Source organism: Rhinatrema bivittatum, chromosome 12, assembly GCF_901001135.1.
Source record: "Rhinatrema bivittatum chromosome 12, aRhiBiv1.1, whole genome shotgun sequence".
NCBI classification, from domain to species: domain Eukaryota; kingdom Metazoa; phylum Chordata; class Amphibia; order Gymnophiona; family Rhinatrematidae; genus Rhinatrema; species Rhinatrema bivittatum.
The window spans coordinates 61,805,973-61,828,533 of NC_042626.1; the positions used below are offsets into that span (position 1 = coordinate 61,805,973).

General features: G+C 51.8%; 1 protein-coding gene across 1 annotated transcript in view; it reads right to left on the reverse strand.

The window, feature by feature from the left end:
• Positions 1 to 1,550: 1,550 nt before the first annotated feature.
• The window catches only part of NGFR (nerve growth factor receptor), a 73,907-nt gene continuing 52,896 nt past the window's right edge, over positions 1,551 to 22,561 (reverse strand). The window contains exons 4-6 of the mRNA XM_029573892.1: positions 8,985 to 9,228; positions 6,315 to 6,472; positions 1,551 to 4,498 (exon numbers count right to left, since the gene is read on the reverse strand). Coding sequence (XP_029429752.1) covers positions 4,197 to 4,498; positions 6,315 to 6,472; positions 8,985 to 9,228 — 704 coding nt within the window. The 3' untranslated portion in view covers positions 1,551 to 4,196. The remainder of the gene's footprint in view (positions 4,499 to 6,314; positions 6,473 to 8,984; positions 9,229 to 22,561) is intronic.

Genomic DNA, 22,561 nt, shown 5'->3' on the forward strand with positions numbered 1-22,561 from the left:
CATCTCAGCAGCTTCAAAAATAGGAATATATTTATTCACAGTCCTCAAAAGGCCAATGTTTTGGGTAGTGTCTCTTGGAGAATTCGCTGTAAGTAGGTGCAGTAAAAGTACTTGCGTATTTTGTAACTTTACAGGCTATTTGAAAGCCACCTCCCAATTTTAAAAAAATAAAATAAATAAATATGGGAAAATATTGTTAGAAAAGCATAAAAAGTGAGCAGCATAAGACAAGAACCCCAGTTATATCAAGAGTTTTACAAGCATCTCAAACATGGCTGTGTAAAGAGCATAGGCCCCCAACTTTGTTTATCGACTAAGACTGCAACCTCTTACCCTGCTCCTAAAGTCTGACCCCTGACCTCCATTCTAAGATTATGACTCACATAGGACTCTGACCCCTGTCCTTCAAAACCAAGCCTGTGACCCAACCTCCTTCACTCAAGGCTGTGACCCTGGCCCCTAGATGAAACTGTGACACCCCCCTAAACCTACTGCAGCCCTTGCCTCCTCTCTGAGGCTCTCACTTTAGACCCCTCTATCATGAACTAATGCAAGCTTACAATGCAACACAAAATTATACAGTGGTTATTACACTGAACAGATTCGGGCCTATAGGGTTCAGTCTTCTGGTTATCTATCAGTCTTACAGTAATTACATCACCACATCTTTCAATAGAAAACATTATCCAATGATAAAAACATCTAATGATGGAACATACTTAACCTTAGTAGGCAGAATTCCCTATAACATGATCAAGAATCCGTTCTTATGGTAAATTATATTTTCCTTTTTTGTAGTTTTGAAGACTACACCCTCTTGTCTTTTTCTTGTTAAATGCAAATATACTGAGCATTATTTTCAACTGTTTTGCCAGAGTCATAAAATGGAATTTCTAGTAGCCACATTGATTCCAAAGAAAACTGGATTCTTGGCAGGCTGTGATACCTTTTTATTGGACTGATATATGGATAATTCAAAGATGATGTACATAAGTTTTCCAGACTACATTAGGTATGCTATCTGAAAAAGGGACATGTGTGATCTGAAAAAAATGTTTTAATTAATGTATGTGTCGTTTTTGCTTCTTATGTTTATTTATTGTAAACCGATATGATGGAACCCCGATATTTCAGTATATAAAGAATAATAAACTATAAACTATAAAAACCCATGATTACCATCATCTTGGGATAATTCTTATATCAGTCCAATAAACTATATCACAACCTAGAAGGAGCATAGGAGAAACGTTTGAAAAAACAAAACAGAGTTACATGTTCATTTCACGTATTGACCTTTAAAGTACTATATATATATAATTTAAAAAAAATTCAATGTCAGGCCATAGGATCACCTCTATAGGCACCAGTTCTATATATTCTAAAAATCTATTAATATGAAGGTGCACCATATCTAACAGAGGACTATATTTATATATATATATGTGTGTGTGTGTGTGTATGTATATATATATATATATATATATATATATATATATATATATAGTCCTCTGTTAGATATGGTGCACCTTTATATTAACAGATTTTTAGAATATATAGAACTGGTGCATATAGTGGTTATCCTATGGCCTGACATTGAATTTTTTTTAAATTAGCTCTTCTGGATATTTTGCCTGGTTTCTGAATTCAGAGACATAACGTATCAAGTTAGCTCAGACTTTCTTATATTTGTACTATGTAATCACCTTACAATCATATTATCTATAGAAATGAATGATGCAGAATAGCACTGGAGTGTTTCTTCTCTCCTTGTGAACTTGCATGTTTGCCCCTTTGGAGTTGAGTCCATTTTTAAATGAGTGTTGGATGTTTGAGCTTCAGTAGCATCACCAGTGAAAGCTTTACCTACTGTGTCTAACATTTGTGGCTTTTGGTCATCATAACACCATGATGCTTTTCATCACCATCACTAATCTATTTATTGGCCAGCTTATGCACAGCGTGCTAGTCACCATGACGAAACTCTTTTGCCATCTACTTGCCTAGGCCACCAAGCTATCCTAATCAGCGTGATTTGAAGCTATCCCCATAGGACCTGATTTGAAGATTCTCAGGAGAGGCACCAATGGTTTATTAGTGACAGTCTCATGGAGGAGATGCAGGTGCCCCTGGGTTGAGGTTTGGTGGTCCATTAATAGAGTAGTTCACACAGTGTCTCATACAGTGTGTCACGTAATATGAAGCCTGAAGATATGACCCAGGCTGCTCCTGAGAAATGTTCTACAGCTGGAGGTCCCTGCAGGGTCCTCCATGGCAATGTAGTAGATCTACCTGAAGTGTCTTCCTGGAGGAGCCAGGTATAACACAGTGATGATTGTGCTTTACTCATTCACTGATTCACTAGTACTAGGTGTAACAGTGATTGCTCCCTCACTGGTGTAAGGTTTAACAAACACAATGCTAGGTGCAACACAGGAGCTATGTGTTTGTCCTTTAACACTGAGGACTGCAGTTGTTTTTGTTATAATGTCTGGTTTTACTACCTGCTTTACTCTTGTACATAAAACACTGAGTGCTTGCTGTCTGCTCTCACATGCAGGACACTGGGGTATCTGCTTGTTCTGTCACCATTATGGCGGCTTACACAATGGCTATGAGAGAGGAAGGCCTTGCCTTTTTTCATCTAGCTGGCTAGTGCTAGGAGCCTGAGAAGAGAATGATTGTCATTTGGAGGTACTGACCGATCTGGCTACAAAGTCACAAACTGCCCAGATGTCACAGGTTATGAGGGCAAGGAAGGTGGATTAGTAGAATGTATACTAGAGGTGATAGGTTTGTGTTTACATATATGTTCATATTGTCCAGTAATTGCATGTTGATAACTGTATGGGTCTGTACATTATATGATATCTTGGCCTATAATCTGCGTTATGTACTCAGGGAAAACACAGTGCAGATAGGAAGACGACAAAAATTGGTTTGCCCACTGTATAGTAGTCAGGTAATGCTCCCTGCAGTCATTCTTATCACCTACACAATGGTGCAGTCGGATTTCCTTGCAGTGATGCTATAATATACTATGTGATAATGAAGTCAGTGCCCTGTCTGGTCACGCTGTTTCCCCAAGCGTGAAGGTGTAGGTATTGAAGCTTGCTGTCATACTGTAATATCTCCATTCAACAGTGTGTAGGAGTCTTTGCTTCAAAAATATTTTACCTTCTATACAATGGTGCAAGCTGTGATCCTTGTAGAGATGCTGTAACCTTCCCATAAGAGGGTGAAGCAAGGATTCCTGCAACAAAGCTGTAAACCCTCCCCACATGCAGTGGTACAAGCAATGATCCCTACAGTGATGCCGTAAACCCCCCCCCCCCCACCTTCTCCATGCGATAGTGCAAGCAGTGATCTCAGCATGGATACTCTACCCTCCCCATGCAATGTGCAGTGATCCCTGCAATTAAGGTGTAAACCCCATGCAATGGTACAAGCTGTGATCCCTGTGCCGATGCTATAACCTTCCCAGAGAGATATAAGGAGCACTCATTACAACAACATGGTTTCACTCGCGTGATGCCTTTTCTTCTCTTGATCAGGCAGTTTACCTAACATGCAAGGGAGCAGACAACTCTTCCTGTAACAATGGCACAAACCTCCATGCATTGTTCAAGGTTGTTTTTCCTGCAATGCCTCACATGCCCCCTCTGCCATAATACAGGAACTCTCTCTGCAGACACACAAGGGTGAACATTCTCTAATTAGAAAGGTGGCCTGGTGCCTGCACATCAGAGAGGAGGAGGAGCAGGATGGTGGAGGAGAGTGGGAGAAGGCAGAATGGTGGAAGGGGAAGTGAAGAAAGGATGAGAAGGGAGCAGAGAGAGGAAAAGACAGGAAGCAGTAAAAAGGGGAACTTGGTGAGATGACAGCCAAATACTCTCCTTTGGTACCGCTTGAGTGTCTAAGAGACAGTCTTCTACAACTAACATATTTCTTTCCTTATAGCATTTTTCCAGTCCTGAATGTTCAAGTGGGAGAAATGAGGGGGGTGAAAAACAAGACAACGCAACAGGAAGTAACAATACTGAACGTAATGGATCAGTGCATACAGGATTGTTGGTAAATACTGGGGTTCCAGTCCCCGTTTCCTTCACATCTTTTCTCCTTGGAGTTCCTCCCAAGGTCAAAGTTCCAAAAACCCAGGAGAGAGGCAGACAGTACGAGCACCCTCCCCTCCCCTCTCACACAGGAGACGTTGCGGTGGACTCGCTGTACAAGCTCTCCACAATGTCTTCACGCTGGATCTTACGTAGGGCGGAGCAGAGCACATCCATGGTGGCGCTGTCCTTGCTGGACCAATCGCTGAGCAAAGCTCGCACTGGACATTCTTCCTGCGTGAATGTGTCTATGAAGTCATCTTTGTACCCCAGCTCCCCTGCCAGGTTACGCCAGGTGTCTTCCATGGAGCCGTTCAAGAGTTTCTCCACCTCCTCCTGTTTAGTGGGTGACAGGTTGGTGTACAGTTGAGTGCCTCCCTTCAGAGCTGTGGGGAAAAAGGGGACACAGTCTTAAAGAAGAAAAAGAAATCACACTTTCCACTCAAACTCCTCTGTAAGGCCTCCCCTCCTTCCTTCCCTGGTGAAGCTTCTCTCCTCATGTCTTGTTCCCTGTAGGACCTCCTTCCTTATTCTTTTCTTCCCACTGAGAACTCTCTCCTGTGTGTCGCCTCGATTCTCACTAATTCCTTTTCTCCCTTGTAAGCCTTACCCAATTCTTTTCTTCCCTCTCCAGAAGGCTTTCTCCTCAATTCCTCGGTGAGGCCTCTGTGAGAGAAAGAGTAAGGAGACCCTCTCCTCAGTCCTTCCTTCCTTTCCCTGAGAAGCCTCTTATTTCACGCCTTGCCTCATCTTTGTAAACTGACTATCAAGGATTTGGGCAAATTCTAGGGTACTGGAGAGATTCAGATGGAACAATTGTATAATATTTTGTACGGAAGATGCCAATATTTGCATTCCTGCGCATATTAAAATATAGGACCTTCTGTCTGTGAAAGCACGTTACGAGGGCTAGAACAAGGGCCATTCAAAGTTCTCCAGGATGCCGCGGTCGAGTGGAGCTTTGAGCCAATGCACCATAACCCGACTTGGCCTGAAGGGGTAGGGATACAGAGGACAAGTTTCAAAGCGATCTACATACATCTAAACAGCCTTTAACCCACCTTAATCAGCTATCTGAACACCGTCCCTCCCTCAGTGTGGCTAAAAGTCTGCATGTTCTGGGCACCTGTAGCCACATGGAGAGAAGACGTTCCTGGGGGGGTGGGGGGGGGGGGGTGTATTTAGGTCAGGACAGGAAATGTTTTGCACTTAGATTGCATCTTCAACTCTAAGCACGCACTTTCCCAGCAAAATTTCTACCCAGCGGGAAAGCAGGCGCAAGTTGTCCTGGGTGAACGCATGCAGCAAGCTTCTAAGGGAATGTACCGGCAATACTTTCACTTGAAAACTGGTGCCGGTCTGCCAGTAGTGACATGATAATCATAATCAAAATGAAATTGTTTAGATCTAAATCATAAAAAAACAGTGAAACGGTCTCCAATTTGGACACAAGTCTTTGGACTGCAAGAGTTTAGGCTGATGCTTTTCTTTTCTGTTCTCTCTTTTACTTGATTGAATTTTCTTCCTGATAATTGTGAGGGATGGTAGAGGCAGGGCTATTGTGATAGAGGGAAATTGTTTTGACTGTTATTATCGATTTAAGGCTTGTTTATTTGTTGCTAACATCATTATAGATCCAATTAGGTTAACATTTAAAAGAGATATTTTCTCCAAATCCCATGATGTTTGTTTCTGTCTGTAGTGATAATGAGATATCATTAAGATGATAGTTTGATGATGTACAACTGCTGTTTTGATAGGGCCCAATATTCAAAGACATCTGGTTATCTAAATTATCCGGATCTAACTTATCTGGATATCTTAGGAGGGATATTCACAGCACGTGTTTCAGAGTATAGAATGTTCTAGAACAAGAAGTCAGAATATAAAGCTTTAGGGGAGTCAACTCAAAAGGTGGCAGAGGCAAAAAAAATAAAAAAGTAACAGAATTTAAGAAATCATGGAATAAACACAGAGGATTCCGAGTTGTGAAGGGAAAGCCAGAGAATCAACTGGAGTTTATGGTATTGCAGAGGAATAAAATTGGACAGACTGCTTGGGAATTACCGTCCTTCTGTGCTTGCAGGTCTGTGTTTTTGGGATTATTTCTGGGGCATGAATATCCAAACCCCTCTACTGATCCAGCTTTGGTCTCCTTCCTTCTCCCATGGGGGTCCCACCCTTGGCCTTTTTGCTTCTTACCTTGCATTTGTGGCTGAGTCTGTGGCTGCTGGTCATGCAAGCTCTGGCTGTCCACGGAGATGCCACTGTCACTGTGCAGCTTCTCACCCTCTGGAGATGGAGTCTGATTTACAGGTCGGTTATTGGCTCTGGGCTTATTTTGTTTGCAGCTATTCCACCTGGAGAAAAAAATAAAAAAATGGATAAAATATATAGCACATAACTACCTCTCAGCCACTTTACAACTGCACTTTGCCATTCTTATCTTCCCTCTCCCATACAGTAACAGCTGCAACCTCGTCACAACTGTACTCAGCCCCCATAGGGCTTATTTCTGTCTGCCCTTGTCTGCAGATATCTATGCCTGCCTCTTGGGTTCTGAGGCAATAACTACCTCAAAACTTCCTTTCCTCCCCCTCACTCAGCACCGGCCTTACCATTAGATGAGCAAGACAGTTAACTAGCCTGCCAAAACTGGGGAGGATGGCAAACGGGCCTAGCCAGTGGAAGATAAACAGAACCCACCGGGTGAAGCATGGTGGCCGGTGGGGAATTCCCAGATTCCACCAGCAGAAGTGCTGTGGGGTAAAGTAATATTACTGGTGAAATCCTTAGGCCTTGCCAGTTGATGGAACTAGCCAGCTGGAGCAAAAGAAGCCTATACCATGGCTCCACTAGGGGTGTGCATTCGTTTTGAACTTAAATGTAAAACGCTACTTATTTTTTTTTTTTTTAACTTAAAAAAAGTGATGAGGCGAAAACGATCGGATTTCCAACTTATTCAACATAGCTATGTTGAATACGTTGGAAATCGCGATTGTTGATCCAAAATAAAAATTTAAACCCCTCACCTTCCTTAATCCCCCCCCAAAGACTTACCACAACTCCCTGGTCTCTGGGGCCTCCTGACACCCCCAAGCTGGCCAAAAGTTCCTTTTGGGTCGAACGAGGGTCCCGGAGCGAACGCGCGGGGAATCACGTGACGCCGTGTCACTCCGACGTGACGCCGACGTCACGTGCTCCTTGCAAAGGAGTTCAGAAATGGCGTCCTGACCCCGCTGGACCACCAGGGAGTTTTGGTAAGTCTTGGGGGGGGGGGGGGATTAAGGAGGGTGAGGGGTTTAAATTTTTATTTGCACATATGGACATAGACTCAACTTATGGAATTCTCCATATGTCCATATTGACCGCAAATGACCCCCCCCCCCCTTTTGACTTATGGACTTATGAACTTAAACTTTTGGTCTGCACATCCCTAGGCTCCACCTCTTCTTCCATGCTTGCACCATGAGCATGTTCAAAACTCATGAGCCAGCAATGGCACCTCCTGATGCTGATCTTGTGCACTGTGAGATTTACATCGAGAAGTGCCACTGCTGACCCCAAAATTTGGAATATGCTCATAGTGCCAGTACTGAGGAGAAGATAAAGTGGTGGGGAGCCATAGGACAGGCCCCCGCCACTCGTTTAACATGAGGGAGGGAGAAAAAGAACCAAGAAACAGATGATGGGGGAGGGAGGCAGAGGCCAGATGCATGCTGGGGAAGAGGGAAAGGGAAGCAGGAGAGACAGGAAGCATGAATTCTGGGGAAGGGGGAAACGCAGGGCGGGTTAAGAGGCAATGTGTAGATGCTGATAGAGAAACAAAGGGTGGATGCTAGGGGAGGGGGAGAGAGGCAATGAGGAGATGCTGTGGGGGAGAGGCAGGGCAGATTTTAAGGGAGGGAGAAAAGTAGGGGCAGATATAGGGAAGGAGGAAGATGAGAGGCAGTGAACAGATGCTGGGGTGAGTATGGAGGATGGATGACGGAGGAGGAGTAAGAAACACAAATACTGGAAAAGAGAGAAATGGAGAATTGATGGAGGCAAAGGGATAAGAACAGAAAAAGAGGGGACCCTCTCCTCTTCCTCCACTCACGTGGAAAGGTTATGTGCAACGGATGGGGAGAGAGAGAGGGAGTTGCTGAGCAGAGGGAGGAGAGTGAATAGAGATGTGCATCGTTTTTTGTGTTCGTGTCGTTCTTCGTTTTTCGGCAGCCATGGAAAATGTCGTTTTTTTTCGGTTCGGGTCTTTTTTTTCTCGAAAAATCGATTTTTAGTTAGTGCGCGCTAAACTCCCCGTTAGTGCGCGCTAACAAAAACTAACAAAAAGTAAAAAATCTAACGGTTTTTGTTAGCGCGCACTGACTCCCGTTAGTGCGCACTAATCGGAAAAACAAATTTTGCGAAAATAATGGGAAAATCCTGACTTTTTCGGGCTCCCTGAAACATGCCGAATTGGACAATTTCGTTGCAATTTTCCAATTCGGCAAAAACGAATGCACATCTCTAGTGAATAAAGGAGTATACTATTAGCAGGAGGAGAGAGGGTTTGATGCTCAGGAGAGTAGGGGGGAGAGGGTAAGAAAGAAGGTACGCTGTTGGGCAAGGAGAGAGAGAGAGGGATGCTGGGATGAGAGGTGGAGGAGAGATGGGCAGTGCTGGAGGAAAGCCCTGTGCTAGAGCCACTGCTCCCACTGGGAGGATGGTGCTGGAACAGCTGCTACTAGGAAAAGCGGAGGTGGGGGGAGGGGAGGGCAGATGACAGGAGGCACAAGGCTTAATGTTCACCTAGGGCACCCAGGCCCCTTGCACCACTTCTGCCCTCCCTTTTGTCCTGTGTGTCAGTTCCTGATGTCAGTTTGTGCTCACCGTTTAAACACAATGAAGGCCACCAGCCCAACGACTACAGCTGCCAGAATGGAACAGTAAATGGGAATCAGGTTTTCGGCAATACCACGAGTCACTATGGGCTGTGAGCTGCCCATGATCGTGACCATCATGCCTGTGATAGTGCTGGATAGGCCATCAAGATCGGACGGATCCTTGGTGAAGGAAGCGGGGCTGTCAGACCCAATCAGGGATGGAGTCTGTTGTGTCGATTTTGGCTGAAAGACTGAAAACACAAAATAAACTCCATGAATTTTCTCCTCACTGCATCCTTATCCTATTACCTGTAGTACACAAAGGGGCACATTTTCAATAAGGTGCCTAAATGAAAGAGCACAGGCATACTTTTCAGCCAGCATGAATGAACCTGATTTTCAAATGCTAACTTCCTGCATCGTTTGTTCTTGAGGATCAGGTTGTTATGTGAATAAAAAGTACACACATGTGTTAAGCCATTTAAAATGAATGCATAAAGAATGTGTGCCTGGTATATGCATGCATTTTTGAAAATGCAATAGTTTTTAACTAATACCTCTGAAACATCCCCCAGAATGCAGTTAAAAATAAGATCATACTTTTCTAACCCTTTGAAAATGTACCCAAAAACGTCGCGCACACATCAAACGCATTGGGGCAGATTTTAAAACTTATGCACGGGCGTAGATTTGTTCGCACAACCTGACGCGAACAAATCTACGCCCAATTTTATAACATGCGCGCACGTTATAAAATCCAGGCTTGGCGCGCGCAAGGGGATGCACACATGTGCACCTTGCGCGCGCCGAGCCTGAGGGGAGCCCCGATGGCTGTCCCCCGTTCCCTCCAAGGCCGCTCCAAGCCCCGGGACTTATGCGCGTCCTGGGGCTTGCGCGTGCCACCGAGCCTATGCAAAATAGGCTAAGCACGCGCAGGGGCATATTTTCTCAGGTTACGCCCATAGCCTTTGAAAATCTGCCCCATTATGTACATACATCATAAATACATATACAACACCAGACTCTTATGCCTTTGTCACTCAGTGCTGCCATTAAACCAGTGCTTTTGATATTTGAGGGATCAATTGGTTTGGGTATAGCTCCAAAAAATTATTACAGGCCATCCCTCTGTCTCTCACCTCCCCCTCTTTCTCTCTCCCCTCACTCTTCACCACCCCCTCCCTCACCCACTCCTCCCCACCCTCCCTCTCCTATCACTCAGTCCCTCCCTCCCACTCAGTCTCACTCACTCCCTCCCCCCTCTCTCCCTCCCTCTCACTCAGTCCCACTCACTCTCACTCAGTCCCCACTCCCTCCGTCCTCTCCCTCAGTCCCACTCCCTCTCTCCTCTCCCTCAGTTCCACTCCCTCCCTCCCTCTCTCTCACTTAGTCCCACTCCCTCCCTCAGTCCCCCCCCTCACTCAATCCCTCCCTCCCACTCAGTCACCTCCCTCCCCCCTCCCTCTCACTCACTCGTCCCACTCACTCTCCCTCAAGTCCCACTCCCTCCCTCTCTCTCCCAGTCCCACTCCCTCCCCTCAGTCCCCCCTCTCCCTCTCACTCAGTCCCACTCCCTCCCTCTCACTCAGTCCCTCCCCCTCACTCAATCCCTCCCCCTCACTCAATCCCTCCCTCTCACTCAGTCACTCCCTCCCACTCTCTCTCTCCGTCCCTCCCTCCCACTCTCTCTCTCCGTCCCTCCCTCTCTCTCTCTTCTCCCTCCCTCGCTACCGCCCGCTGTCGCCGCTACTGCCGCCGCTCGCTACCGCCGTCGCCGCTACCGCCGCCGCCGCCCGCTGCTGCCACTGGACGCCGCCATTTTTTTTTCTTTCTGAAGCTGCCTCAGAGCGACGTGCTCGCCCGCACATGCGCGGTAGAGCTGGTCTCTACTGCGCATTTGCGGGCCGTCGGTCACAGGCCATTTATAAGGTAGATCATTCACCAAGTTTGTCAAACAGAATCTTGCCTTGTTTTAGTGATAGAGCCAGAATAACCAAAGGGTTTTTTCAGAGACATAGAATGGGAATGAACATTTGATAAACTTGGCCCTCAAAAAAGAACAATGTCGACCAATTTTCATTCAGCACCTGGGGAAATGTGAAATAATTGCCAAATGTATAAAGATGTAACACATGTGTTCAGTATTAGATCTTGGACTACTAATCCATTGTATTCTGCACATGTGGATTTGAATCCCATCCTCATCCGCATCCTTTATTCAATGACTCTTATGACTGGGTTATAGCCTTATCTGGTGGTAATCTTTTCAGGAAAGAAAGGGTAGGCAGAAACCGGGGAGGAAATGCACATTACGTAAACAGTTACATTAAAGTGACACAAAACCTAGGGGTGTGGGGAAAGCAGGAAAGTAGAGATGCACATCTGTTTACAGTGGAGTGACTTACAGACCTCCAGCATGACAGAAGATAGAGATCTACTCAGAGACATATAACATTACAATGAAGGGGGACGTGTGGCTGGTAGGAGATTTTTACTTTGTCAGATGTCGATAGGATTGTGTCATTGCAGATTCAGTCATCATCAGATGGCCAAAGCGTAGAGGGGTCATGAGAAAGTCAACTTCCTGAAGTTCAGCAGCCCCAGCTTTGTTGAAATGGGAGAGTATCTTAAAGAAGGGCTGGCAGGGTGGATAGTTCTTTGTAAAGTAGAATCACGCTAGGTAAAATTAAAAGGAGCAATGGTAGGGACTACAAATTATCATGAGGCCGTCGTTCAAAGCTACTTAGCTGGACAAGTAGCGACGACTTATCCGACTTAAGTGGCGGCCGCAGAATATCTGGCTACATTCAGTGGTTGCAACTTAGCTGATAAGTACTCAGCTGTATATCTTGTGGGCAAGCAATAGGCGGATTGGGGCAGGGCTACTTATCCAGTTAACTTAGCCAGAGAAGTGCCAATATTCAGACTTTTCTGGTTAAGTTAACCAGATAGGTTAGACCTACTTAATAGCTTCTCTGGCTAAGTGGTGAATTTTTACGTGGATATCCAACAGCACAGATGGATATTGTTTCAATACTGGCTCCCATGTTAGGAGAGTAAATAAAATAAAAAGGCAAAAAGCAACTAGCATAGTTTTCCAAAGAGGTGGTTGGCAGAGTAGTTTTCAAAAGCCTTTTCAATTTTAAAACAGTTTTACATGCAGAAATAGACGTTCTAAAAATTATCCACCAGATAATTATATATATAATTTATTTAAGAGGTTTTAATACATATTTACATTTGTCAGCTAAGGCAAATCAAGATATCTCATTGAATAACCTCACATCTGTAATGAATAAGTGCACCATATATAATGGGTTCCGTGCAAAATAAGAAAATACAAACATGAAATAATCAGATTCCTACCTACATCCTCATCTCACCTCTCATAACCCAATACCAGGAAGATTTTAAGTTGATGTATCTCTTTAAAAAGATTCTAGATTTAGGGTCCATAAAATCAAACTTACCCTTATTATGCATTTACAGGGAAGGGCCTAGAGGCAAACCTGAGCTTTTAACTGTAGGAATAATTTCCTCCTTGCCTGTGTCTCTCTAGATAGGTCTGGAAATACCTGGATTCGTTGACTACAAAATAGAGAGTCTTTATATTTGAAGTACTGACGAAGGAAAATCTCCCTCTCAGTCTCCAGAGCAAAAGACACCACAAAAATTGATCTAGTGGAAATATTATCGTTTTGAAGAAACCAAGAAAAGTCCGAGCTGGAGAAAGGGGCCAACATCAGTGGCTCCTTCTTCCAAGCCTGGAACTGTCCCCTTGTCTGGAAGGTAATAGCTATTAGATAACAGGAACTTCTTATCCAAGGGAAACTGTAAAATTTCAACCACATATTTCTTAAATAGCTCATCTCCTGAGAGAAAGCGAGAATAAGGAAAATTTAAGAAACGATTCCGAGATCTTAATCTATTCTCCAATAGTTCATTTTTAAAGTACAAACTCAGGTTACCTTTAATACCTGCTACCTGGTAACAGCATTATTCTGTGTTGCCACTTTTGATTCTAAAGTATTCAACCCATCAGTTCATGTACTAGATGCATTAGCTGTACATGTGCATAACTGTATAACTGTACTTATTAAATTAGAATCTATTCGAGAAACAGTTCTCCAAATGTAAATCACTTTGAAATTGCCCTCAAAATAATTACCTAGGGCCCGATATTCAAGGCGCGTTCAGCACTATTTAACTGGATAAGCAGGACTTATTTGGCTAAGGAGCGGCCGCTGAATATGCGCCTACACAGCTAAAAGTTACATGCACAAAATGTAGGTGTGTGCTGGGTGCAACGGGGGTGGAATGAGTTAGCCGTATAAGTTAATTCCAAATAGCTATTGGTAGTTGGCTGTATAAGTATTTGTGTAAGTTTAGACACCACATAGAGCAGGTCTAAACTTAGCCGGCTAGACTTATCTGGCTAAATGTGTATATATAAGTGTAAATTCAGCAGCTTTGTCCTGCCGCTGAATATACTCTGTAATTTAGCCAGATAAGTTCTAACCAACTAAGTTACTTACATGGCCAGCTTTGAATATCTACCTTCTGGTGTGCTCAGGGCCAGTGCAAGGGTATTGGGCGCCCCAGGCGACCCTTGCACTGCCCCTCCCCCCCAGTCGCACCCCCCACCTGTTTCGGTGCTGACTGGGTGCTTCTCAGGGCTGCGAGCAGTGCGCTGCTCGCAGCCCTGAGGACACAGTCTCTATTTCTCTTTGCCGTGAGCGGGATAGGCCCCGCTTGTGACACCAAGTGGCTGCTCTTCGACGCCCCCTACACCTTTAGCGCCCTAGGCGACCGCCGAAGTTCGCCTAATGGACGCACCGGCCCTGGGTGTACTACACTGAAGGAAGACCAGAAAGCCCTTGATCGCAGCTACCTAGTAATTACCAGAGAGCTGTATGTGGTAATCTAGAGGAAGATGAAAATACCATTATACAAATTAACTAATTCTGCCAGAGTAGTGAAATAACAGAGCCTTGAAGGGGGTCAGAGAAGCTGCAAAAGCAGAGGCAAGTGAAATAACAGAGCATGGGAAGGAAGAGGAAGCTGCAGGAAGGGGAGGCATGGAGAAGGAGGTGACCGTAAAGGCAATCTCAGTTTCAGGACCTGGGGAGAGAAGAGGGGATCCCAGTAACAGGATCTGGGAAACTGCAGTGGACAAGACAAAGGATCCAGCAGTCTCTAAGGGTTTGGGCCAAAGCAGCTTATAAATAATGGACTGGTAATAGGTTGCATCGTTTTTTTAGTTTTCCACTGTTCCTTGTTCCTTTCTCGGGTCTCTCACATTGCAGTCGCCCTGCGCTCTGTGCGTGTGAGGAACACACCCTGAGGCCACCGCGTGCCACTACTGCCAGATTCAGTGTCATGGGACCGGGGACAGGCCATCAGCTGAAGGCTCACTTCCCATTTACAAGATGATGTGCTGGCCCCACATCAAGTGAAAGCAGAGACATCAAAACCACAGACTGACAAAGGGAATGAGCTGCAAAAGATGCCAAAAAGAATACAAAGGGACAAGGGGAACACAGAAAGAGGCGCGAGGAACAAAACTGGCAAGTGATCAGGAGACCCCAAAGAAAACTGGGATTCTAGTTTAGTCTAGTTTATCATTAATATTTATTTTGATGTCTATCTATATTGTATTTAATGTATTGTTTTCGTTAACAGAGGAGCATGCTTCTTGAACTAAAATGTATTATAGTAAGCATTATATTTGCTGTTATAATCTGCCATGGTCTCCCGGGAGGGAGCAGGATGTAGCTGCTTTGTGCTTCCAGGAATACATCGGGGTCACCTGGGCAGACTGGATGAAACGTCCACTCTGCAGCTCCTCATTACCTCTCCTCTCTTACCCCACCTCTTGAACTATGCTCATCCTTGCCCGTCTCCTTCACCACCAGCTCCCGACGCCTTGCTGTACCATAGGCTTGCAATAGACTTCCTGAGTTGGTGTATCATGGGCCTTATTGAAATCCAGTCTAAAAGGCCACGTGTCTGAGGCTCCTTTTACATTTTAACCCCTGATTATTCCACTCACAGCCTTTATTGATTTTAACCATTTTCTTAATAAATGAAATTTCCAAAGTCTCTTTTGCCCCATATGTGTCTCTTAATTAGATTGTACACTTCACTGAGGCTGGCTCTTGTGTGATTTGTGCAGTGCTACATATGTGGCATAGTGCTATGAAAGTGACATAGTACTAGGAGGTGTCTTTATCTATTGTCAATTACTATGTTCTGTTCCTATAAAATCAGTTACATGAAATAAATAAATGCACTTTTGACATGGGGCATTGTGATTGCAAACGGAGCTCAAGAATAACAAATTCTTCCAGAGGGGCAGCCATGCTCATTCTGTCGTAGCAAAAATGACACAGGCTGGTAGCACCTTATAGACTAAAGGAGAACAAATAGCAATTTTCGTCTGACTGTCAGTGCTTAGGTATAGAGGGATTCCCCCTCCTCTGCCTCCTCTCTGGCTGTCAGTGCTGCTGTAGGCAGGGATCCCCCCCCCCTGGCCGTCAGTCCTGGTGCAGACAGGGATCCCCCCCCCCTGGCTGTCAGTCCTGGTGCAGACAGGGATCCCCCCCCCCTGGCTGTCAGTCCTGGTGCAGGCAGGGATCCCCCCCCCCTGGCTGTCAGTGTTGGTGCAGGCAGGGATCCCCCCCCCTGGCCGTCAGTCCTGGTGCAGACAGGGATCCCCCCCCCTGGCTGTCAGTCCTGGTGCAGACAGGGATCCCCCCCCCCCTGGCTGTCAGTCCTGGTGCAGACAGGGATCCCCCCCCCTGGCCGTCAGTCCTGGTGCAGGCAGGGATCCCCCCCCCCTGGCCGTCAGTCCTGGTGCAGGCAGGGATCCCCCCCCCCCCGGCCGTCAGTGCTGGTGCAGACAGGGATCCCCCCCCCTGGCCGTCAGTCCTGGTGCAGGCAGGGATCCCCCCCCCTGGCTGTCAGTCCTGGTGCAGGCAGGGATCCCCCCCCCTGGCTGTCAGTCCTGGTGCAGGCAGGGATCCCCCCCCCTGGCCGTCAGTCCTGGTGCAGGCAGGGATCCCCCCCCCCTGGCCGTCAGTGCTGGTGCAGACAGGGATCCCCCCCCCCTGGCCGTCAGTCCTGGTGCAGGCAGGGATCCCCCCCCCTGGCTGTCAGTCCTGGTGCAGGCAGGGATCCCCCCCCCCTGGCTGTCAGTGCTGGTGCAGGCAGGGATCCCCCCCCCCCTGGCTGTCAGTCCTGGTGCAGGCAGGGATCCCCCCCCCCTGGCTGTCAGTGTTGGTGCAGGCAGGGATCCCCCCCCCTGGCTGTCAGTGCTGGTGCAGGCAGGGATCCCCCCCCCCTGGCCGTCAGTCCTGGTGCAGGCAGGGATCCCCCCCCCTGGCCGTCAGTCCTGGTGCAGACAGGGATCCCCCCCCCTGGCTGTCAGTCCTGGTGCAGACAGGGATCCCCCCCCCCCCCCTGGCCGTCAGTCCTGGTGCAGGCAGGGATCCCCCCCCTGGCCGTCAGTCCTGGTGCAGGCAGGGATCCCCCCCCCTGGCTGTCAGTCCTGGTGCAGGCAGGGATCCCCCCCCCTGGCCGTCAGTCCTGGTGCAGGCAGGGATCCCCCCCCCTGGCCGTCAGTCCTGGTGCAGACAGGGATCCCCCCCCCTGGCCGTCAGTCCTGGTGCAGACAGGGATCCCCCCCCCCCTGGCTGTCAGTCCTGGTGCAGACAGGGATCCCCCCCCCCTGGCCGTCAGTCCTGGTGCAGACAGGGATCCCCCCCCCTGGCCGTCAGTCCTGGTGCAGGCAGGGATCCCCCCCCTGGCTGTCCTGGTGCAGACAGGGATCCCCCCCCCTGGCCGTCAGTCCTGGTGCAGGCAGGGATCCCCCCCTGGCTGTCAGTCCTGGTGCAGACAGGGATCCCCCCCCCCCCTGGCCGTCAGTCCTGGTGCAGACAGGGATCCCCCCCCCTGGCCGTCAGTCCTGGTGCAGGCAGGGATCCCCCCCCCCCTTGTCTGTCAGTCCTGGTGCAGGCAGGGATCCCCCCCCCCTGGCTGTCAGTCCTGGTGCAGACAGGGATCCCCCCCCCTGGCCGTCAGTCCTGGTGCAGGCAGGGATCCCCCCCCCTTGGCTGTCCTGGTGCAGACAGGGATCCCCCCCCCTGGCTGTCAGTCCTGGTGGCAGGCAGGGATCCCCCCCCCCTGGCTGTCCTGGTGCAGACAGGGATCCCCCCCCCTGGCTGTCAGTCCTGGTGCAGGCAGGGGATCCCCCCCCCCCTGGCTGTCAGTCCTGGTGCAGGCAGGGATCCCCCCCCCCCTGGCCGTCAGTCCTGGTGCAGACAGGGATCCCCCCCCCTGGCCGTCAGTCCTGGTGCAGGCAGGGATCCCCCCCCCTGGCTGTCCTGGTGCAGACAGGGAACCCCCCCCCTGGCCGTCAGTCCTGGTGCAGGCAGGGATCCCCCCCCCTGGCTGTCCTGGTGCAGACAGGGATCCCCCCCCCTGGCCGTCAGTCCTGGTGCAGACAGGGATCCCCCCCCCCCTGGCCGTCAGTCCTGGTGCAGGCAGGGATCCCCCCCCCCTGGCTGTCCTGGTGCAGACAGGGATCCCCCCCCCCTGGCCATCAGTCCTGGTGCAGACAGGGATCCCCCCCCCTGGCCGTCAGTCCTAGTGCAGACAGCGATCCCCCCCCCCCTGGCCGTCAGTCCTGGTGCAGGCAGGGATCCCCCCCCCTGGCTGTCCTGGTGCAGACAGGGATCCCCCCCCCTGGCCGTCAGTCCTAGTGCAGACAGGGATCCCCCCCCCCCTGGCCGTCAGTCCTAGTGCAGACAGGGATCCCCCCCCCTGGCCGTCAGTGCTGGTGCAGACAGGGAGCCCCCCCCCCCTGGCCGTCAGTCCTGGTGCAGGCAGGGATCCCCCCCCCTTGTCTGTCAGTCCTGGTGCAGGTAGGGATCCCCCCCCCTGGCTGTCAGTCCTGGTGCAGGCAGGGATCCCCCCCCCATGTCTGTCAGTCCTGGTGCAGGCAGGGATCCCCCCCCCATGTCTGTCAGTCCTGGTGCAGACAGGGATCCCCCCCCCCCTGGCCGTCAGTCCTGGTGCAGGCAGGGATCCCCCCCCCCTTGTCTGTCAGTCCTGGTGCAGGTAGGGATCCCCCCCCCTGGCTGTCAGTCCTGGTGCAGACAGGGATCCCCCCCCTGGCCGTCAGTCCTGGTGCAGGCAGGGATCCCCCCCCCTGGCCGTCAGTCCTGGTGCAGGCAGGGATCCCCCCCATGTCTGTCAGTCCTGGTGCAGGCAGGGATCCCCCCCATGTCTGTCAGTCCTGGTGCAGGCAGGGATCCCCCCCCCTGGCTGTCAGTCCTGGTGCAGGCAGGGATCCCCCCCCCTGGCCGTCAGTCCTGGTGCAGGCAGGGATCCCCCCCCCTGGCCGTCAGTCCTGGTGCAGGCAGGGATCCCCCCCCCTGGCTGTCAGTCCTGGTGCAGGCAGGGATCCCCCCCCCCTGGCTGTCAGTCCTGGTGCAGGCAGGGATCCCCCCCCCTGGCTGTCAGTCCTGGTGCAGGCAGGGATCCCCCCCCCTGGCTGTCAGTCCTGGTGCAGACAGGGATCCCCCCCCCTGGCTGTCAGTCCTGGTGCAGGCAGGGATCCCCCCCCCCCTGGCTGTCAGTCCTGGTGCAGGCAGGGATCCCCCCCCCCTGGCTGTCAGTCCTGGTGCAGGCAGGGATCCCCCCCCCTGGCTGTCAGTCCTGGTGCAGACAGGGATCCCCCCCCCCCTGGCTGTCAGTCCTGGTGCAGGCAGGGATCCCCCCCCCCCTGGCTGTCAGTCCTGGTGCAGACAGGGATCCCCCCCCCTGGCGGTCAGTCCTGGTGCAGGCAGGGATCCCCCCCCCTGGCCGTCAGTCCTGGTGCAGACAGGGATCCCCCCCCTGGCTGTCAGTCCTGGTGCAGACAGGGATCCCCCCCCCCTGGCTGTCAGTCCTGGGGCAGGCAGGGATCCCCCCCCCTGGCTGTCAGTCCTGGTGCAGACAGGGATCCCCCCCCCTGGCTGTCAGTCCTGGTGCAGACAGGGATCCCCCCCCCTGGCCGTCAGTCCTGGTGCAGGCAGGGATCCCCCCCCCTGGCTGTCAGTCCTGGTGCAGGCAGGGATCCCCTCCCATGTCTGTCAGTCCTGGTGCAGACAGGGATCCCCCCCCCCTGGCCGTCAGTCCTGGTGCAGCCAGGGATCCCCCCCCCCTGGCTGTCAGTCCTGGTGCAGGCAGGGATCCCCCCCCCTGGCTGTCAGTCCTGGTGCAGGCAGGGATCCCCTCCCATGTCTGTCAGTCCTGGTGCAGACAGGGATCCCCCCCCCTGGCCGTCAGTCCTGGTGCAGACAGGGATCCCCCCCCCTGGCCGTCAGTCCTGGTGCAGGCAGGGATCCCCCCCCCTGGCTGTCAGTCCTGGTGCAGGCAGGGATCCCCTCCCATGTCTGTCAGTCCTGGTGCAGACAGGGATCCCCCCCCTGGCCGTCAGTCCTGGTGCAGACAGGGATCCCCCCCCCTGGCCGTCAGTCCTGGTGCAGGCAGGGATCCCCCCCCCTGGCTGTCAGTCCTGGTGCAGGCAGGGATCCCCCCCCCTGGCTGTCAGTCCTGGTGCAGGCAGGGATCCCCTCCCATGTCTGTCAGTCCTGGTGCAGACAGGGATCCCCCCCCCTGGCCGTCAGTCCTGGTGCAGACAGGGATCCCCCCCCCTGGCCGTCAGTCCTGGTGCAGGCAGGGATCCCCCCCCCTGGCCGTCAGTCCTGGTGCAGGTAGGGATCCCCCCCCCTTGTCTGTCAGTCCTGGTGCAGACAGGGATCCCCCCCTGGCCGTCAGTCCTGGTGCAGGCAGGGATCCCCCCCCCCTGGCTGTCAGTCCTGGTGCAGGCAGGGATCCCCCCCCCTGGCCGTCAGTGCTGGTGCAGACAGGGATCCCCCCCCCTGGCCGTCAGTCCTGGTGCAGGTAGGGATCCCCCCCCTTGTCTGTCAGTCCTGGTGCAGGCAGGGATCCCCCCCCCCTTGTCTGTCAGTCCTGGTGCAGGCAGGGATCCCCCCCCCTTGTCTGTCAGTGCTGGTGCAGGTAGGGATCCCCCCCCCTGGCCGTCAGTGCTGGTGCAGGCAGGGATCCCCCCCCCTGGCCGTCAGTCCTGGTGCAGACAGGGATCCCCCCCCCTGGCTGTCAGTGCTTAGGTATAGAGGGATTCCCCCTCCTCTGCCTCCTCTCTGGCTGTCAGTGCTGCTGTAGGCAGGGATCCCCCCCCCTGGCTGTCAGTGTTGGTGCAGGCAGGGATCCCCCCCCCCTGGCCGTCAGTCCTGGTGCAGACAGGGATCCCCCCCCCCTGGCTGTCAGTCCTGGTGCAGACAGGGATCCCCCCCTGGCTGTCAGTCCTGGTGCAGGCAGGGATCCCCCCCCCCTGGCTGTCAGTCCTGGTGCAGACAGGGATCCCCCCCCTGGCTGTCAGTCCTGGTGCAGGCAGGGATCCCCCCCCCTGGCCGTCAGTCCTGGTGCAGACAGGGATCCCCCCCCCTGGCCGTCAGTCCTGGTGCTTGCAGGGATCCCCCCCCCTGGCTGTCAGTCCTGGTGCAGACAGGGATCCCCCCCCCTGGCTGTCAGTCCTGGTGCAGACAGGGATCCCCCCCCCTGGCTGTCAGTCCTGGTGCAGGCAGGGATCCCCCCCCCTGGCCGTCAGTGCTGGTGCAGACAGGGATCCCCCCCCCCTGGCCGTCAGTGCTGGTGCAGGCAGGGATCCCCCCCCCTGTCTGTCAGTCCTGGTGCAGGCAGGGATCCCCCCCCCTGGCCGTCAGTGCTGGTGCAGACAGGGATCCCCCCCCCTGGCTGTCAGTCCTGGTGCAGACAGGGATCCCCCCCCCCCTGGCTGTCAGTGCTGGTGCAGGTAGGGATCCCCCCCCCCCCCTGGCTGTCAGTGCTGGTGCAGGCAGGGATCCCCCCCCCTGGCTGTCAGTCCTGGTGCAGACAGGGATCCCCCCCCCCTGGCTGTCAGTGCTGGTGCAGGCAGGGATCCCCCCCCCCTGGCTGTCAGTGTTGGTGCAGGCAGGGATCCCCCCCCCCTGGCTGTCAGTGCTGGTGCAGGCAGGGATCCCCCCCCCCTGGCTGTCAGTGCTGGTGCAAGGCAGGGATCCCCCCCCCCTGGCTGTCAGTGCTGGTGCAGGCAGGGATCCCCCCCCCCCCCTGGCTGTCAGTGCTGGTGCAGGTAGGGATCCCCCCCCCCTGGCCGTCAGTGCTGGTGCAGACAGGGATCCCCTCCCCTGGCCGTCAGTCCTGGTGCTTGCAGGGATCCCCTCCCCTGGCCGTCAGTGCTGGTGCAGACAGGGATCCCCTCCCCTGGCCGTCAGTGCTGGTGCTTGCAGGGATCCCCCCCCCTGGCCGTCAGTGCTGGTGCAGACAGGGATCCCCCCCCCTGGCTGTCAGTGTTGGTGCAGGCAGGGATCCCCCCCCCTGGCTGTCAGTGCTGGTGCTTGCAGGGATCCCCCCCCTGGCTGTCAGTCCTGGTGCAGACAGGGATCCCCCCCCCCCTGGCTGTCAGTGTTGGTGCAGGCAGGGCTCCCCCCCCCTGGCTGTCAGTGCTGGTGCTTGCAGGGATCCCCCCCCCTGGCCGTCAGTGCTGGTGCAGGCAGGGATCCCCTCTTGTTTCCCCTCCTGCCATCTGTGAGTATTGCAGGGGGGATGCCTCTTCTTTATTTTCTCTCCTCACACTCACTATGTGGCCATAGGACTCCTGCACTGTCTCAGTCAAACTCCACTCTCAGCACAGTGCCTTCCACACGTAATGTCTCGATTCACAACATGGCCTTCCTCCCATACACTGAATCCCAGATTATCAAGGAAAAGAGAGAAAAATGCCAGCAGTGTGGTAGCTGCCATCCTGTGAGTGATTCTGGGTTAGTGATGGACAAACTGGACATTCTATAAGGACATATTTTCCGTAGGTGAAGAAGAAGAAAAATATATTAAGTTTAGTTAATTTGCTTGGTTAATCACTGTTTCTTGCACTAGTTAAGCAAAGTGATGTATAATAATATTAAAATATCCTGTCGCACTGTGGATGTTTTTGAGAGAAGGTCCTATTAGAGATGCGGGGTAGAGGTATAATGTCCTGTAAGTAGTGTCCAGCTGTACGAATACCCTCCTCTTCCAACATCAGTCTTACAAGGACTTCAGCTCCTACAGTAGGAAAACTGGAATTTAATGCAACCCTGGCACATTTTCTGTCAGGTTATAAGGCAGTAAGGCACGTCTCAGGGAGAGGAGTCAGTGTGATAGAATCTGTTCTGCCACAATGTGTAGCTCTCATCCAGGGGCCCAATTAACCTCGTTTCCAGGTTGCAGTAATACAGAATCTGCCTTTCGGCAGTGGTAAAGCCCCTCCCAAACCTGTCTAGCAAGAGAAATCCTTGCTGCCACGGGCACATTCACTGCTTCCTGACCCCACCCGCATGTTTATGCCACCAACAATGGACACACCTCACTATTCCTCCACACCAGCCCTATTACCCTCAACTCCCAACTGCAGACACATATCATTTATTCCAACACCATCCCAATACCGCCACCCTTGCCACAGATATAGTCCCTGCT